The sequence below is a fragment of the Oncorhynchus clarkii genome, chromosome 4 (assembly GCF_045791955.1).
Source record: "Oncorhynchus clarkii lewisi isolate Uvic-CL-2024 chromosome 4, UVic_Ocla_1.0, whole genome shotgun sequence".
NCBI classification, from domain to species: domain Eukaryota; kingdom Metazoa; phylum Chordata; class Actinopteri; order Salmoniformes; family Salmonidae; genus Oncorhynchus; species Oncorhynchus clarkii.
This window is the reverse complement of record NC_092150.1, coordinates 20,663,759-20,683,023: the sequence shown is the minus strand read 5'-3', so window position 1 is coordinate 20,683,023 and position 19,265 is coordinate 20,663,759. Positions and strand designations below refer to the sequence as shown.

At 44.3% G+C, this 19,265-nt stretch overlaps 1 protein-coding gene across 1 annotated transcript in view; it reads left to right on the top strand.

Moving 5' to 3' along the window:
• The first annotated feature begins 15,036 nt into the window (after nt 1–15,036).
• LOC139406575 (metalloprotease TIKI2-like) overlaps nt 15,037–19,265 on the top strand; it is a 105,938-nt gene continuing 101,709 nt past the window's right edge. The window contains exons 1-2 of the mRNA XM_071149306.1: nt 15,037–15,495; nt 18,602–19,171. Coding sequence (XP_071005407.1) covers nt 15,388–15,495; nt 18,602–19,171 — 678 coding nt within the window. The 5' untranslated portion in view covers nt 15,037–15,387. The remainder of the gene's footprint in view (nt 15,496–18,601; nt 19,172–19,265) is intronic.

Below are 19,265 nucleotides of genomic sequence, written 5' to 3'. Positions count from 1 at the left end.
AGGTGGGAGACTCTGTCCATAGGACAACAATCAGTCGTATATTGCACAAATCTGGCCTTTATGGAAGAGTGGCAAGAAGAAAGCCATTTCTTAAAGATATCCATAAAAAGTGTCGTTTAAAGTTTGCCACAAGCCACCTGGGAGACACACCAAACATGTGGAAGAAGGTGCTCTGGTCAGATGAAACCAAAATTGAACTTTTTGGCAACAATGCAAAACGTTATGTTTGGCGTAAAAGCAACACAGCTCATCACCCTGAACACACCATCCCCACTGTCAAACATGGTGGTGGCAGCATCATGGTTTGGGCCTGCTTTTCTTCAGCAGGGACAGGGAAGATGGTTAAAATTGATGGGAAGATGGATGGAGCCAAATACAGGACCATTCTGGAAGAAAACCTGATGGAGTCTGCAAAAGACCTGAGACTGGGACGGAGATTTGTCTTCCAACAAGACAATGATCCAAAACATAAAGCAAAATCTACAATGGAATGGTTCAAAAATAAACATATCCAGGTGTTAGAATGGCCAAGTCAAAGTCCAGACCTGAATCCAATCGAGAATCTGTGGAAAGAACTGAAAACTGCTGTTCACAAATGCTCTCCATCCAACCTCACTGAGCTCGAGCTGTTTTGCAAGGAGGAATGGGAAAAAAATTCAGTCTCTCGATGTGCAAAACTGATAGAGACATACCCCAAGCGACTTACAGCTGTAATCGCAGCAAAAGGTGGCGCTACAAAGTATTAACTTAAGGGGGCTGAATAATTTTGCACGCCCAATTTTTCAGTTTTTGATTTGTTAAAAAAGTTTGAAATATCCAATAAATGTCGTTCCACTTCATGATTGTGTCCCACTTGTTGTTGATTCTTCACAAAAAAATACAGTTTTATATCTTTATGTTTGAAGCCTGAAATGTGGCAAAAGGTCGCAAAGTTCAAGGGGGCCGAATACTTTCGCAAGGCACTGTATGTTTTGCTGTTTGAAGGACTTACATGATTTCTTATAAAATAACAGATAAAATAAAAACAAATATTGTTTTTCATGTTTTTTTCATTTTAAAGGGTTTTAGCATGGCGACAAAGTCAAAGGAAAGCATTTACCACTGCAATTTAAGAATTACCCACCCTGTATGACATCATAGTGCAGGGTGTTTGTGTGTTTCTCTATGAGCCCGGAAGCAGGGTCAGGGTTAGACGGGATCCAGCTTTTGTCAAATAAACATCAGATTTGACTTTTCGTAGCAGGTTAGGAGAATTCAAGCAGCAGATTAGAAACATTTACATAGCAGGTTAGGATAATTAGGTTAAGGTTATGAAAAGAGTCAGGGTTAGCTAAAATATTTCAACTTAATTTGACAAAAGCTGGATCCCTTCTAGCCATGACCTTGAAGCAGTGGTTTGTGGCACTGTCTGATGGACTAGAATTGCAAATGTGAATGGATTGTTGACTGGCAACAATGCCATACTTTTTATTTCCATAATATTATGATATCCACAGCATCCTTTGTCTGTCTCTGATCTCTACAGTCCTGTCACAACGGCTGCTGTAATCCTACATTCTCCTTCTCTGATTCTTTTCAAATTCAAATGCAGATAGATTTACTTATCAGCAGGATAAACTCCAGTCATTCCTGTCTCCTCCTCTCATGCCCTCTCAGGGGTACAGAGTATGGAGGGGAAGGCTAGCAGGGAGCTCCGAAAATACATCATACAGTAACTCACATGGCCTTGAATCAATGGGAAGACAGAGCGAGAGAGAGAGAGAGAGAGAGAGAGCGAGAGAGAGAGAGAGAGATACAGAGAGAGAGAGAGAGAGAGAGGGAGAGAGAGAGAGAGAGAGAGAGAGATGCAGAGAGAGAGAGAGAGAGAGGGAGAGAGAGAGGGAGAGAGAGAGGGAGAGAGGGAGAGAGAGAGGGAGAGAGAGAGGGAGAGAGAGAGAGAGATACAGAGAGAGAGAGAGAGAGAGGGAGAGAGAGAGGGAGAGGGAGAGAGAGAGAGAGAGAGAGAGAGAGAGAGAGGGAGAGAGAGAGAGAGAGAGAGAGGGAGAGAGAGAGAGAGAGAGAGAGAGAGAGAGAGAGAGAGAGAGAGAGAGAGAGAGAGAGTAAGATAAACATGATTTATTTTCCACAATGGAAACTTACATTATTCAAATTTTGACTCTAGCTGTATAATCCAAAACAAGGAGAGAACAGATTCCAAGCAGCAAAACAACCGCTGACTGTCACCCCTATCCCTCTATCTCTCTCTCCAATCTCTTCTGTCCTCTCACTCCTTCTGATCTCTGAGAGATAGCTGCGGCCATTACTGCATGTGTTTACATGCCAGGGTTGACCCTGCAGCAGAAACAATGGAAAACACACACACACAACCCCTGAGCATCTTGATGTAAAGTAGTTAACCTCCTCCTCTTGACTATGTTGTCCAAAACCCTGTTTCAGTCTCGCTGTGCTCCACAAACACAGAACCAGGCATAGGGACAGGAAGAACACAGACATTGAACACAGATCTAGCGGTAGATAGGATAACAGTCGGTTTCTATACAGTACTGTATCACTCCTCCCTATCATCCATCACTGCCTGGAGACCATTATATACACTACCTTTCAAAAGTTTGGGGTCACGTAGAAATGTCCTTGTTTTTTAAAGAAAAGCACGTGTTTTGTCCATTAAAATAACATAAAATTGATCAAAAAATACAGTGTAGACATTGTTAATGTTGTAAATGACTATTGTAGCTGGAAACGGCAGATATTTTATGGAATATCTACGTAGGCGTACAGAAGCTCATTATCAGTAACCATCGCTCCTGTGTTCCAATGGCACGTTGTGTTAGCTAATCCAAGTTTATAATTTTAAAAGGCTAATTGATCCTTAGAAAACCCTTTTACAATTAAATTAGCACAGCGGAAAACAGTTGTCCTGATTAAAGAAGCAATACAGCTGGCCTCCTTTAGACTAGTTGAGTATCTGGAGCATCAGCATTTGTGGGTTCGATTACAGGCTCAAAATGGCCAGAAACAAATAACTTTCTTCTGAAACTCGTCAGTCTATTCTTGTTCTGAGAAATGAAGACTATTCCATGCGAGAAATTGTCAAGAAACTGAAGATCTTGTACAACGCTGTGTACTACTCCCTTCACAGAACAGCGCAAACTGTCTATAACCAGAAGAGAAAGAGTGTCATGACTCCCACCGAAGGTGGCTCCTCTTCCTGTTTGTCGTCATCTACTAGCTGCCACCGATCCCTTTTCCCTTTTCTGTTGGTTTTGTCTTATTGGTTACACCTGTTTCTTGTTTAGGTTTTAGTTGGGCTATTTAAGCCGGCAATGCCCACCTGCTATTTGTGCGGGCTTATTTTCCTCTGTTCATTTTGTGGTTGTGCGTTTTCTTGTTTTTTTCTCCGGACTGGTTGGGTCCTGGTTTTGGGCCGGTCTTATTATTGCACCTGGTGTTTTGGCGTGACCATTGTCCTGCGCTGGAATAAAACATTGTCCTTTACCCTCTGCTTCCTGCGCCTGACTCCGCACCCACTACGCATAGAAGTGCGTTACAAAGAGGAGTGGGAGGCCCCAGTGCACAACTAAGCAAGAGGACAAGTACATTAGAGTGTCTAGTTTGAGAAACAGACAAATCCTCAAATGGCAGCTTCATTAAATAGTACCCGCAAAACACCAGTCTCAACATCAACAGTGAAGAGGTGACTCCTTCTAGGCAGAGTTTTTCTGTCCAGTGTCTGTGTTCTTTTGCCCATCTTAATCTTTAAATTTTATTGGCCAATCTGAGATATTACTTTTTCTTTGCAACTCTGCCTAGAAGGCCAGCATCCCTGAGTTGCCTCTTCACTGTTGACGTTGAGACTGGTGTTTTGCGGGTACTATTTAATGAAGCTGCCAGTTGAGGTCTTGTGAGGCATCTGTTTCTCAAACTAGACACTCTAATTGACTTATCCTCTTGCTCAGTTGTGCACCGGGGCCTCCCACTCCTCTTTCTATTCTGGTTAGAGACAGTTTGCGCTGTTCTGTGAAGGGAGTAGTACACAGCGTTGCACGAGATCTTCAGTTTCTTGGCAATTTCTCTCATAGAATAGCCTTAATTTTTCAGAACAAGAATAGACTGACGAGTTTCGGAAGAAAGTTCTTTGTTTCTGGCCATTTGGAGCCTGTAATCGAACCCACAAATGCTGATGCTCCAGATACTCAACTTGCCTAAAGAAGACCAGTTGTATTGCTTCTTTAATCAGAACAACTGTTTTCAGCTGTGCTAACATAATTGCAAAGGGGTTTCTAAGGATCAATTATCCTTTTAAAATTATACACTTGGATTAGCTAACACAACGTGCCATTGGAACACAGGAGTGATGGATGCTGATAATGGGCCTATGCACGCCTAAGCAGATATTCCATTAAAAATCTGCCATTTCCAGCTACAATAGTCATTTACATCATTGGCAACGTCTACACTGCATTTTTGATCAATTTGATGTTATTTCAATGGATGTAAAAATGTGATGTTATTTTAATGGCTATAAAAATGTGCTTTTCTTTCAAAAACAAGGACATTTCTATGTGACCCCAAACTTTTTAATGGTAGTGTATGATGGAGAGTTCCTCTGGATCAACTGACCTCCCATATGATACCTCCCCTCCCCCACTTCCCCACAACAAAGCCCCCCGCTACCCTAAAACATCAAGAAAGAAAAACCACAATAAAAATGTTTTTATCAGTGACTCAAGAGTCAATATTATTCAAAGTCCACAAAGCAGGAAGTTATTGCAGCAGGCTGAACGTAGAGAGAAGAGGGGGGACACCTTGTAGTGAAAATGAATGAACTCACTACTATAATTCACCCTGGATATTAGCATCTGTTAAATGACTAAAATGTAAATGTAGTGTGATCGGTATCACCTCACTTCTATATCCTGCCACTAGGGGTCCCTCTTCACATGATGAACACCAACATACACTGTAAAACAGTTACAATGGACATGAAAGTGTCCTATTTTATATGGTGGGGCTGTAACTCTCTCATGACTCACCAATTCAAAAGAGAGGTGCGGGCATAGTGAGAGACTGAGAGCTAATACCTCAGCTCTGTGGCCATGGCCTTCTGTGGCCATGGCCTTCTGTGGCCATGGCCTTCTGTTATAGAAATATATTATGCTGCAGTAAGTGATCAATGTCAGAAAATTGACATTGAAAGTACATTTCACCAATGACAGGTCCAATCATGGATTTATTGTATAAGTTTCCAAACTACAAAGATATCTTATGAATGGAATGGAAACAATATGCACATGCACAGAACAAGAGTTCAGTCTCACTTACTTTCTCTCTCTATGCCCGCTGCCACCCTGTGCCCTCTCCTTCACCTTCCTTCCCTCCCTCCCTCTCTCTGTGCCTGTGTCTTACTAACATGTCCCCAGACATCTATTTTCAGCAGTCAGCACTTTCTGTGGTTTTCAAACAGAACATTCACTTTTAAGTATTTTCTTATGCTGCCTGTATCTGGTCTATACAGTGCCTTGCGAAAGTATTCGGCCCCCTTGAACTTTGCGACCTTTTGCCACATTTCAGGCTTCAAACATAAAGATATAAAACTGTATTTTCTTGTGAAGAATCAACAACAAGTGGGACACAATCATGACGTGGAACGACATTTATTGGATATTTCAAACTTTTTTAACAAATCAAAAACTGAAAAATTGGGCGTGCAAAATTATTCAGCCCCTTTACTTTCAGTGCAGCAAACTCTCTCCAGAAGTTCAGTGAGGATCTCTGAATGATCCAATGTTGACCTAAATGACTAATGATGATAAATACAATCCACCTGTGTGTAATCAAGTCTCCGTATAAATGCACCGGCACTGTGATAGTCTCAGAGGTCCGTTAAAAGCGCAGAGAGCATCATGAAGAACAAGGAACACACCAGGCAGGTCCGAGATACTGTTGTGAAGAAGTTTAAAGCCGGATTTGGATACAAAAAGATTTCCCAAGCTTTAAACATCCCAAGGAGCACTGTGCAAGCGATAATATTGAAATGGAAGGAGTATCAGACCACTGCAAATCTACCAAGACCTGGCCGTCCCTCTAAACTTTCAGCTCATACAAGGAGAAGACTGATCAGCGATGCAGCCAAGAGGCCCATGATCACTCTGGATGAACTGCAAAGATCTACAGCTGAGGTGGGAGACTCTGTCCATAGGACAACAATCAGTCGTATATTGCACAAATCTGGCCTTTATGGAAGAGTGGCAAGAAGAAAGCCATTTCTTAAAGATATCCATAAAAAGTGTTGTTTAAAGTTTGCCACAAGACACCTGGGAGACACACCAAACATGTGGAAGAAGGTGCTCTGGTCAGATGAAACCAAAATTGAACTTTTTGGCAACAATGCAAAACGTTATGTTTGGCGTAAAAGCAACACAGCTGAACACACCATCCCCACTGTCAAACATGGTGGTGGCAGCATCATGGTTTGGGCCTGCTTTTCTTCAACAGGGACAGGGAAGATGGTTAAAATTGATGGGAAGATGGATGGAGCCAAATACAGGACCATTCTGGAAGAAAACCTGATGGAGTCTGCAAAAGACCTGAGACTGGGATGGAGATTTGTCTACCAACAAGACAATGATCCAAAACATAAAGCAAAATCTACAATGGAATGGTTCAAAAATAAACATATCCAGGTGTTAGAAAGGCCAAGTCAAAGTCCAGACCTGAATCCATTCGAGAATCTGTGGAAAGAACTGAAAACTGCTGTTCACAAATGCTCTCCATCCAACCTCACTGAGCTCGAGCTGTTTTGCAAGGAGGAATGGGAATAAAATTCAGTCTCTCGATGTGCAAAACTGATAGAGATATACCCCAAGCGACTTACAGCTGTAATCGCAGCAAAAGGTGGCGCTACAAAGTATTAACTTAAGGGGGCTGAATAATTTTGCACGCCCCATTTTTCCGTTTTTGATTTGTTAAAAAAGTTTGAAATATCCAATAAATGTCGTTCCACATCATGATTGTGTCCCACTTGTTGTTGATTCTTCACAAAAAAATACAGTTTTATATCTTTATGTTTGAAGCCTGAAATGTGGCAAAAGGTCGCAAAGTTCAAGGGGGCCGAATACTTTCGCAAGGCACTGTATATGCTGTAAGTCCACCTGGTCCCTGTCCAGGAATCTCCTGTATGTAGCCGCTCATAATCCTTCTCTAACCAGCCAAGGATGTCAACCAGCCTCATTCAAAGAGAAGCCTTTCACAAGTGTGGTTAAAGCAGGTAACTGGGTCTGCATTACAACATAATATTGGGTCAAATTCACGTATAATGTACAGTATGTGTACTAAAGTAGTAAAAAGTTTAGTATTTGGTCCCATTTTGACTTTACAAATTTGGTGGAGGCATTTGCTTTTTGTTTTGGTTGTGTTTCAGATTATTTTGTGCCCAATAGAAATGACTGTTTAATAATATACTGTGTCATTTTGGAGTAACTTTTATTGTAAATAGGAATATAATATGTTTTAAACACTTCCACATTAATGTGGATGCTACCATGATTACAGTAAATCCTGAATAAATCTTGAATAATGATGAGTGAGAAAGTTACAGGCATAAATATCATACCCCCCCACAAAAAAATGCTAACTCCTCCTGTTATTGAAATGGTGAGAGGACAGCATGTCTTGTGTGTTTTTTTGGGGGGGGGGGGGGGGTATGATATTTATGGCTGTAACTTTCTCACTCATCATTATTCACGATTCATTCAGGACTAGTCTGTAGTCATGGTAGAATCCACATGAATGTAGAAGTGTTTAGAAACAAATTCTTCTCCAATTTACAGTAAAGGTGATTCCAAAATGACACAATACATCATTTACCATTAATTTATATTGGGCACAGAATAACCTGAAACCCATCCAAAACAAACAGCAAATGCAACCATCAAGTTTGTAGAGTCACAAACGTATATATTTTTTGGACAAAATAAAATAATTTTAGTGCGTAAAAGAGTCACAAACCTGATCTAATCACAGTGGCTGAATAAGTACCCAATTGTCATACTTGAGTAAAAGTAAAGATACCTCAATAGAAAATGACTCAAGTAAAAATACAGTAAAATACTACTTGAGTAAAAGTCTAATAGTATTTGGTTTTAAATATACTTAAGTATCAAAAGTAAATATAATTGCTCAAATATACGTAATTATCCTAATTTTTTATTCCTTACATTAAGCAAACCAGAAGGCACCATAAAAAAAATGTATGGATAGACAGGGGCACACTCCAACACTTAAACATCAATTACAAATGAAGCATGTGTTTAGTGAGTCCGCCAGGTCAGAGGCAGTAGGGATGACCAAGGATGTTCTCTTGATACAGTAAGTGCACGAATTGAACCATTTTCTTATCCTGCTAAGCATTCAAAATGTAACGAGAACTTTTGGGTGTCTGGGAAAATGTATGCAGTAAAAAGTGTATTAGTTTCATTCGGAAAGTAATGAAGTAAAAGTAAAAGTCGTCAAAAATATAAATAGTAAAGTACAGATACCCCCAAAAATGACTTAAGTAGTACTTTAAAGTATTTTTTACTTAGTACTTTACACCACTGTGTAATCATTGTGTGCTAGGAACATGGGACCAAATATTCCACTTTGACTACTTTCATACACATATGAATTTGTCCCAATACTTTTGGTACTAGGGACTGTGTACAAAGGTGCTGCAATTTCTAGATGGTTCACCTGATATAGATGAAAATACCCTCAAATTAAAGCTGTCAGTCTGCACTTTAATAACCTCATAGTCATTGTATCATTTCAAATCCAAAGTGCTGGAGTACAGAGCCAAAACTAAACAAAAACTGTCACTGTCCCAATACATTTGGAGCCCACTGTATATATACAATGTACATGCAATGATTCACGAAATTAGGTACTTTGAAAATGTTTTCATACCAATACTGTCGGGTAAACAGAACCATAAATCAAACCCATAGTATACTGATGTGGGACCAGTTCTTAGATGAAACAATCACGAGTACACAATGTGAACATAGAAGGAGATGAAAGACATTTAACCAACAACCCCAGAACAAACAGAGAATTTGTTACATGTGTAGGCTCCAGTTGTAGAACTATGAGGACAGTCAAAGTCAAACACAGACCAGGCGTCCAGAGACAAGTGGAGAATGGAGAGGAGACAGGAGAGCGAGTTAAAACAAGACAGAGGACAAAGAATGGCTTGTCCAGGGCCTGTCTGCCATCAGCCCAGAGGGTAGGCCCGGGGAGCACTTGTTTGAGGGGCTCTCATGATAAATAGCCCACTACCTGATTCTGTCACAATGTCTGCCACTTGGAGAATAACACGGGTCATGGCAGAGGTTTGACACTGTGGCTGTCATGTACTGCCATGTTGTGTCTTGTCTCTGTCCTTTCCCTTCACCCTGTCTCCCTCTGCTGGTCGTTGTTAGGTTACCTTTTCTCCCCCGCTTTCCCCCAGCTGTTCCTTGTCTCCTCTGACTACCCATTCACCCCGTTTCCCACCTGTTCCCTTTTTCCCTCTGATTAGGTCCCTATATCTCTCTCTGTTTCTGTTCCTGTCCTTGTCGGATTCTTGTTTGTTGTGTTTCATGCCTGAGCCAGACTATCGTCATGTTTGCTGTAACCTTGTCCTGTCCTGTCGGAATCTGCCGGTCTATCTGAGCCTACCTATGTTTGGTTATTAAAGAAGCTCTGTTTAAGTTAGTTCGCTTTTGGGTCCTCATTCACTCACCGTAACAGAAGAATCCGACCAAGAATGGACCCAGCGACTTCGGATCCTCTCCACTCAGCCGTCGGGATCCAGGGAGCGATGCTAGGCAGACACGAGCAGGAAGTGTCTGCTGCTCGACATGCCGTTGAGACCCTGGCCACCCAAGTCTCCAACCTCACAGAACAGGTTCACCATCTCCGCCTCGATCCACCGGCCACTTCCAGGGCTTTCGAATCTCCGGAGCCCAGAATCAATAACCCGCCGTGTTACTCTGGGGAGCCCACTGAATGCCGCTCGTTCCTCACCCAGTGTGATATTGTGTTTTCTCTCCAGCCCAACACTTACTCCAGGAGCACTGCTCGTGTCGCCTACGTCATATCTCTCCTTATTGGACGGGCTCGTGAGTGGGGCACGGCAATCTGGGAGGCAAGGGCTGAGTGTACTAACCAGTATCAGGACTTTAAGGAGGAGATGATACGGGTTTTTGATCGATCTGTTTTTGGGGAGGAGGCTTCCAGGGCCCTGTCTTCCCTATGTCAAGGCAATCGATCCATAACAGACTACTCTATTGAGTTTCGCACTCTTGCTGTCTCCAGTGGCTGGAACGAGCCGGCCTTGCTCGCTCGTCTTCTGGAGGGTTTCCGCGCAGAGGTAAAGGATGAGATTCTCTCCCGGGAGGTTCCTTCCAGCGTGGATTCCTTGATTGAACTCGCTATTCGCATTGAGCGACGGGTTGATCTTCGTCACCGAGCTCGTGGAAAGGAGCTCGCGCTCTCCGTCGCCTCCCTCTCCGCATCACTACCATCTTCCTCTGCCGGCTCGGGTGCTGAGCCCATGCAGCTGGGAGGTATCCACATCTCGACTAAGGAGAGGGAACGGAGAATCACCAACCGCCTCTGTCTCTATTGCGGTTCCGCTGGTCATTTTGTCACTTCATGTCCAGTAAAAGGCCAGAGCTCGTCAGTAAGCGGAGGGCTACTGGTGAGCGCTACTACTCCTGTCTCTCCTTCAAGATCCTGCACTACCTTGTCGGTCCATCTACGCTGGACCGGTTCGTCAGCTTCCTGCAGTGCCTTAATAGACTCTGGGGCGGAGGGCTGTTTTATGGACGAGACCTGGGCTCGGGAACATGACATTCCTCTCAGACAGTTAAAGGAGCCCACGGCCTTGTTCGCCCTGGATGGTAGTCCTCTCCCCAGGATTCAGCGTGAGACGCTACCTTTAACCCTCACTGTTTCTGGTAATCATAGTGAAACCATTTCTTTTTTAATTTTTCGTTCACCTTTTACACCTGTTGTTTTGGGCCATCCCTGGCTAGTTTGTCATAATCCTTCCATTAATTGGTCTAGTAATTCTATCCTCTCCTGGAACGTCTCTTGTCATGTGAAATGTTTAATGTCTGCTATCCCTCCTGTTTCCTCTGTCTCTTCTTCACAGGAGGAGCCTGGTGATTTGACAGGGGTGCCGGAGGAATATCACGATCTGCGCACGGTGTTCAGTCGGTCCAGGGCCACCTCTCTTCCTCCACACCGGTCGTATGATTGTAGTATTGATCTCCTTCCGGGAACCACCCCCCCCCGGGGTAGACTATACTCTCTGTCGGCTCCCGAACGTAAGGCTCTCGAAGATTATTTGTCTGTAGCTCTTGACGCCGGTACCATAGTCCCCTCCTCCTCTCCCGCCGGAGCAGGGTTTTTTTTTGTCAAGAAGAAGGACGGGTCTCTGCGCCCCTGCATAGATTATCGAGGGCTGAATGACATAACAGTGAAGAATCGTTATCCGCTTCCTCTTATGTCTTCAGCCTTCGAGATCCTGCAGGGAGCCAGGTTTTTCACTAAGTTGGACCTTCGTAACGCTTACCATCTCGTGCGCATCAGGGAGGGGGACGAGTGGAAGACGGCGTTTAACACTCCGTTAGGGCACTTTGAATACCGGGTTCTTCCTTTCGGCCTCGCTAACGCTCCAGCTGTCTTTCAGGCATTAGTCAATGATGTCCTGAGAGACATGCTGAACATCTTTGTTTTCGTTTACCTTGACGATATCCTGATTTTTTCACCGTCACTCCAGATTCATGTTCAGCACGTTCGACGTGTCCTCCAGCGCCTTTTAGAGAATTGTCTTTTTGTGAAGGCTGAGAAGTGCACTTTTCATGCCTCCTCCGTCACATTTCTCGGTTCTGTTATTTCCGCTGAAGGCATTAAGATGGATCCCGCTAAGGTCCAAGCTGTCATTGATTGGCCCGTCCCTAAGTCACGCGTCGAGCTGCAGCGCTTTCTCGGCTTCGCGAACTTCTATCGTCGTTTCATCCGTAATTTCGGTCAGGTGGCAGCTCCTCTCACAGCCCTTACTTCTGTCAAGACGTGCTTTAAGTGGTCCGTTTCCGCCCAGGGAGCTTTTGATCTCCTCAAGAATCGTTTTACATCCGCTCCTATCCTTGTTACACCTGACGTCTCTAGACAGTTCGTTGTCGAGGTTGACGCGTCAGAGGTGGGCGTGGGAGCCATCCTTTCTCAGCGCTCCCTCTCTGACGACAAGGTCCACCCATGCGCGTATTTTTCTCATCGCCTGTCGCCGTCGGAACGTAACTATGATGTGGGTAACCGCGAACTGCTCGCCATCCGGTTAGCCCTAGGCGAATGGCGACAGTGGTTGGAGGGGGCGACCGTTCCTTTTGTCGTTTGGACTGACCATAGGAACCTTGAGTACATCCGTTCTGCCAAACGACTTAATGCGCGTCAGGCGCGTTGGGCGCTGTTTTTCGCTCGTTTCGAGTTTGTGATTTCTTATCGTCCGGGCTCTAAGAACACCAAGCCTGATGCTTTGTCTCGTCTCTTCAGTTCTTCAGTAGCCTCCACTGACCCCGAGGGGATTCTCCCTGAGGGGCGTGTTGTCGGGTTGACTGTCTGGGGAATTGAGAGGCAGGTAAAACAAGCGCTCACTCACACTCCGTCGCCGCGCGCTTGTCCTAGGAACCTTCTTTTCGTTCCCGTTCCTACTCGTCTGGCCGTTCTTCAGTGGGCTCACTCTGCCAAGTTAGCTGGCCACCCTGGCGTTCGGGGTACGCTTGCTTCCATTCGCCAGCGTTTTTGGTGGCCCACCCGGGAGCATGACACGCGTCGTTTCGTGGCTGCTTGTTCGGTCTGCGCGCAGACTAAGTCCGGTAACTCTCCTCCTGCCGGCCGTCTCAGGCCGCTTCCTATTCCCTCTCGACCGTGGTCTCACATCGCCTTAGATTTTGTCACCGGACTGCCTTCGTCAGCGGGGAAGACTGTTATTCTTACGGTTGTCGATAGGTTCTCTAAGGCGGCTCATTTCATTCCCCTTGCTAAGCTTCCTTCTGCTAAAGAGACGGCACAAATCATCATCGAGAATGTTTTCAGAATTCATGGCCTTCCGTCAGACGTCGTTTCGGACAGAGGTCCGCAATTCACGTCTCAATTTTGGAGGGAGTTTTGCCGTTTGATTGGGGCTTCCGTCAGTCTCTCTTCCGGCTTTCACCCCCAGTCTAACGGTCAAGCAGAACGGGCCAATCAGACTATTGGTCGCATCTTACGCAGTCTTTCTTTTCGTAACCCTGCGTCTTGGTCAGAACAGCTCCCCTGGGCAGAATACGCCCACAACTCGCTTCCTTCGTCTGCGACCGGGCTATCTCCTTTTCAGAGTAGCCTCGGGTACCAGCCTCCGCTGTTCTCATCTCAGTTCGCCGAGTCCAGCGTCCCCTCCGCTCAGGCTTTTGTCCAACGTTGCGAGCGCACCTGGAAGAGGGTCAGGTCTGCACTTTGCCGTTATAGGACGCAGACTGTGAGGGCTGCTAATAAGCGTAGAACTAAGAGTCCTAGATATTGTCGCGGTCAGAGAGTTTGGCTCTCCACTCAGAACCTTCCCCTTAAGACGGCTTCTCGCAAGTTGACCCCGCGGTTCATTGGTCCGTTCCGTATTTCTCGGGTCATTAATCCTGTCGCAGTTCGACTTCTTCTTCCGCGATACCTTCGTCGCGTCCACCCGGTCTTCCATGTCTCCTGCATCAAGCCCGTCCTTCGCGCCCCCGCTCGTCTTCCCCCCCCCCCCCCCCCCATCCTTGTCGAGGGCGCACCCATCTACAGGGTCCGTAGAATTTTGGACATGCGTCCTCGGGGCCGTGGTCACCAGTACCTCGTAGATTGGGAGGGGTACGGTCCTGAGGAGAGGAGTTGGGTTCCCTCTCGGGACGTGCTGGACCGTGCGCTGATCGAGGATTTCCTCCGTTGCCGCCAGGTTTCCTCCTCGAGTGCGCCAGGAGGCGCTCGGTGAGTGGGGGGGTACTGTCATGTACTGCCATGTTGTGTCTTGTCTCTGTCCTTTCCCTTCACCCTGTCTCCCTCTGCTGGTCGTTGTTAGGTTACCTTTTCTCCCCCGCTTTCCCCCAGCTGTTCCTTGTCTCCTCTGACTACCCATTCACCCCGTTTCCCACCTGTTCCCTTTTTCCCTCTGATTAGGTCCCTATATCTCTCTCTGTTTCTGTTCCTGTCCTTGTCGGATTCTTGTTTGTTGTGTTTCATGCCTGAGCCAGACTATCGTCATGTTTGCTGTAACCTTGTCCTGTCCTGTCGGAATCTGCCGGTCTATCTGAGCCTACCTATGTTTGGTTATTAAAGAAGCTCTGTTTAAGTTAGTTCGCTTTTGGGTCCTCATTCACTCACCGTAACAGTGGCCTGAAGAGAGGGACAGCTAGGGCTCTCAACATGGCCATTCATCCAAACCATTCAGAATTATACAACAAGACTATATCTTAAGAGGGCTATTATAGGATAAATAAATAAAACACTCTTCACAGTTGTCTTTACTGAGATGTTTATTTGTAGGCATTAATCAATCATGATTAAGACACTGGGTCTAAGGACCCATATTCAAGTTTTGCACAAAAAGTGTCAAACAATCGATGACAGTGATAAATGTGAACCAAATTAAAAGGAAACAGATGACAACATGTTAATATAACTAATTTAGACTTTCTAATTATTCCTCGCATGAAAGGCACCAGACTGGCAACATTGTGCCTGCCACCTGCCCTCCAGTGGTTGGGCATTGCATTTTTTTTTTATTCGTGCCGGGTTTTACGCACTGGAAATACAGATGACAGTTTTATACAACTCAATCTCCCATATCATCTCTCACTCACACGCAAACCTGTGCTCTCCCTATCCCCCCAGAACCTGCGCTGCCCTCTTAAAATAAGCAGTGGGGGAAAATATTCAAAGCCTTCCACCTCCTCTCAACCAGCCAGGCACACACACACACACACACACACACACACACACACACACACACACACACACACACACACACACACCTCTAGAGCGCACTGTGAAAACTTTCCCCTGCAACTGCTGAATAGGTTAGTGCCTGCGACAGGACAGCGCCGAGTGGGAAGAGACAGTGAAAGCGGAACGCATAGCCGGTTACTAGCTGCCTGGGGTTCGGGAATGGCGGAGAGTCGGAATGGTCCATTCCCTCCTTCCGAACCGCACAAGTGAACCGAACCCCGTCTCCTGCGGGTCGATTTTGTTACGTATTAGGAGGCAAAGGACAGTAAAAGAGCGAGAAAGAGACGAGGGGAGGATTGAAGTATCTAAGACAGCCTGTCGACACCACTCTCCTCTCATCTCGAGATGGTCTGCGCGCCAGGACCTCGATGGTTCCTACTTACCGCTCTCTTGCACGCTGTCGCACCCCTGGACATCCGCGAGAGACCAAGGCAATGTGACCCACCGAAATCGGTGAGTTGTGCCCGATCGTTACAGCTACATGGTCTTTACCTGTTTCAGTAATGTCTTAAGGCAATGTCAAACATAAAGATGTCCTTGAATGGATAGCCTTCTAGCAAAATAGTTAAAGTTAATTGCAAATGTCGGCTTATGTGTCTAGCCTTGCATATAACTGCCCCAAAAGGCTATAGCAAATGATAAGACAAAATCCAAATACAAGGATGTCCTATTTCTGAGTAAAATAAATGCACTTTGCTTAGACAGTGTTCCTGAATTAGTTGTTTCTATGTGCAACGGTAGGCCTACAGCAACAACCACAAAAAGTGAGATATTGTGGTTATTGGGTTTTGAGTAACAACCAAATGAACAATGTCAATAGCAACTGCGTTTTATTGTCATGGAAATATTAACATGCTATAATAACTACTTACACGTGTAACAAGAACAATAATTATGTTCATAGCTACTGTATTAGGCTACCCTATTATATTATATTATAGCACATTTATTATTAGTAGTAGTAGTAGTAGGTTATTAATATGATTATTATTAGGTTATTTTTATGTCATCATATTTTATTAGGATAATCCATTATTTCAAAGATTCCTAGAATTGAAAGATTTTCCAATCAGCAAAGTTGCTTCCAATGGCACTTGACATATTCCGGTGTTTCCTCACAGAAACATGGGCTTGAAAATATGGAAGCAGTGGCCAAGCGAAATATCGTCCGCCAACCCTATGCCTGTTTATGTGGCAAAATAACGTGGGGAACACCCACCGTTGACCCACTGTTGATTTAACATTTATTTGTAAAAGTTTCAGTGACTTTTCAAAACTGATCAAGTTTCAATTAAACACGACCTATTAAAACAGCTATCGGCCATATTTGCAATATTATGGAATGGGCTCAATAGCCAAAGGGAGTCAGCCCATTCGAATTAAATTAATTTCAGTGTTCTCTTATCTGGCCGGGACCGTGTTGCACTCGCTCTCCTCTGTCTTTATCGCAGTGTGAATTTATCATCAGCACAAGAGATGAATCAGAGGGAACTTAATTAGAATCATGACTGGACACAGTGCGTTCCACACGCTTGGGTATGCTACAATTTCCCAGATATTAACGCAATAAGTCTGAACTGAAATTACATGACCCCAGCACGAACGTTAATAACATATAATTTTAACCGGGCATGATGTTATCTATTAATAAAATACAAATGTTATAATACATTATTGAAAATATTTATCAGGGATGACTTGACAGTATTGCAACAACATAGTCTACAAAATTATTTTATTTGTAGTGTTGTTAATCTGTTTCATCATCTGTGATAATGGCATTATTGTCAGATATTAACTGTAGACGTGTCCCCCCTTAAGTGTGATTTCTAATACGCCAGTACAAAGCTCTCTGTTTTGTGTCAAAAGTAATTAATTAGCCAATAAAATGGAAGTGCTCACGTCAGTGCTCCAGCGCGAGAACTCATAGAAAACACCGCGCGAGGAAAGGAGAGGGCTTTTTCTCATCAACGTCTGTATGGACTTCAACTGTCCTCGTTCGATCGGACAGTAGACTCCATGAACTTGACGAACATTCTTAGACAAGTTAATGATTAACAAATTATATGTAGGCTACACAGTTGTCAAAATAGAATCAAAGTATGATGGTTAGAGAGCGGTCATCATCTGTGGATTTATTGTGTGTACTTAGGCTATGTGAATGTCCAATGTGGAATTAATTTCCAAATAAATGTTTTATTTACACGTCTGAGATGATGTGTAAACATTTCAGTAAAAGACAATGCTCAATACAAAGATTGTGTGAGAAAATAATTCTAATTTAATTTATGAAAATAACAAACCCTTGCAATAGTAATAATATTTCCAAAGATTTAATGCCTTTTGGCAGGGTTTTGAAATCCTTTAGAAAATATTTTCTAATATGACAAATGTACACTGGCAGCATGACATTACAATTGCTATTTCAACTGGTGAAATGTTAATTGAAATACATTAGGAGCATGTGAAGTTAATAACATTAAATGCACTTCTAAGCCTACCAAATGCTTCTATTTAATTTATTCCTCTCCCATTTTGTCCAGGCTTTCCATTTGGTTTAATAACACTAAAGTGGGTTTCTCTTCGGTCCAATGTCAGTGTACTATACTGTTAACTCCAATGAAAATAGATCAACAGAATCAAGCATTTCACAAAATAATAGTTTGTCCATAGTTAGAGTTTGTTGTGCAATGCATACATCTATCTAAGAACTACTTTGATAGCCACTTTGATCATTTCATAGTCATGTTGCTTGTTTACATTTGTTCTCATTCCCATCATAACAGCATCTCAGTGATTTGCATGATGTTTTGCAGAGCTATGGTCTATGAGTGTTTTTGGAAACAGGGCATAATTGACCCCTATGAAATCTCTGGAATGTTAATGAACTGCAAGTAATAGACACATGCACAGTCCTTTTTCCATTTGATCAGAATTGTATAGTGTTTAGTAAACCAGATACATTAGCCACGTCTGACCAAATTTTAATCAAAGGCCTATGTGTGTGCATTTTGATGTTTGTGTAGGCTATCTGTTCCAATGAATGTTGCAACAACAACAAAAAAATCCTCAAGTAAAGAATATACCAGATAGTGGATTGCAGCAGTTTCATATGGTTCATTATGTTTATACTGCTGTAACAAGCGTTGAAAAGCTTTCCAGTTCCACAGAGGCATTGGCAGCACAGCTATGCACCTCGGCAATACACTGGGGTCTGTTTACAAGGAGAAAGCTTCACTATAAACTCGCTGCCTCAGAACAGCAGACAGACAGAGAGCAGCATAGTACAGCACAGTGGAAGCTAGTTAACATGGTTTCATTGTGCCCCTGTCTTTATCTGGAGATTACAGTTCATCACATTCTATTGCATTGACCTGTATCTCAGCCAGATGTACTAAAAAGGCTGTTTTGAATCTCTTAATCACAAAATGTAGTTTCAAATGTACTATTATAGATAGCCTTAACTCAGAAGGTTATGTTACTGTATTCCTAATGCTGATAGTCATAATCTCTCCCTCTTCTCGTCCTCCTCCCCCTCAACCCCCCTCCACCCCCATAGCAAAGTGACATGAACTCATTCCTCTGGACAGTGAAGCACCCAGCTCCCTACCCTCCATCCTATCTTTTCGGAACCATTCATGTTCCCTACACCCGTGTATGGGACTTTATCCCAGACGTCTCCAAACGGGCCTTCCAGACCAGCACCAACGTATTCTTCGAGCTGGACCTGACCGACCCCCTGACTATCTCCAAGCTGACCAGCTGCCAGCTGCTGCCCCACGGGGAGAACCTGCAGACCCTGCTGCCCCGGGACCTATATCGCCGCCTCAAACGCCACCTGGACTACGTTAAGCACATGATGCCCTACTGGATGACGGCAGACCAGCGGGGCCGGGGGCTGTACGCTGACTACCTCTTCAATGCCATCGCAGGGAATTGGGAGAGGAAGAGGCCTGTGTGGGTGATGCTGATGGTCAACTCTCTGACGGAGTCAGATGTGAGGTCGCGGGGAACCCCCGTACTGGACCTGTTCCTGGCCCAGGAGGCCGACCGCATGGGGAAGAGGACAGGAGCGGTGGAGCGGGTGGAGGAGCAGTGTCACCCCCTCAACGGACTCAACTTCTCCCAGGTAAGAGATGGGACTACATGGAGGGGGTGGGGGTTGGACATGATCATTGGAATGGGGGATATATGATTGCTGGATTAATTTTGTTGGTGGCTGG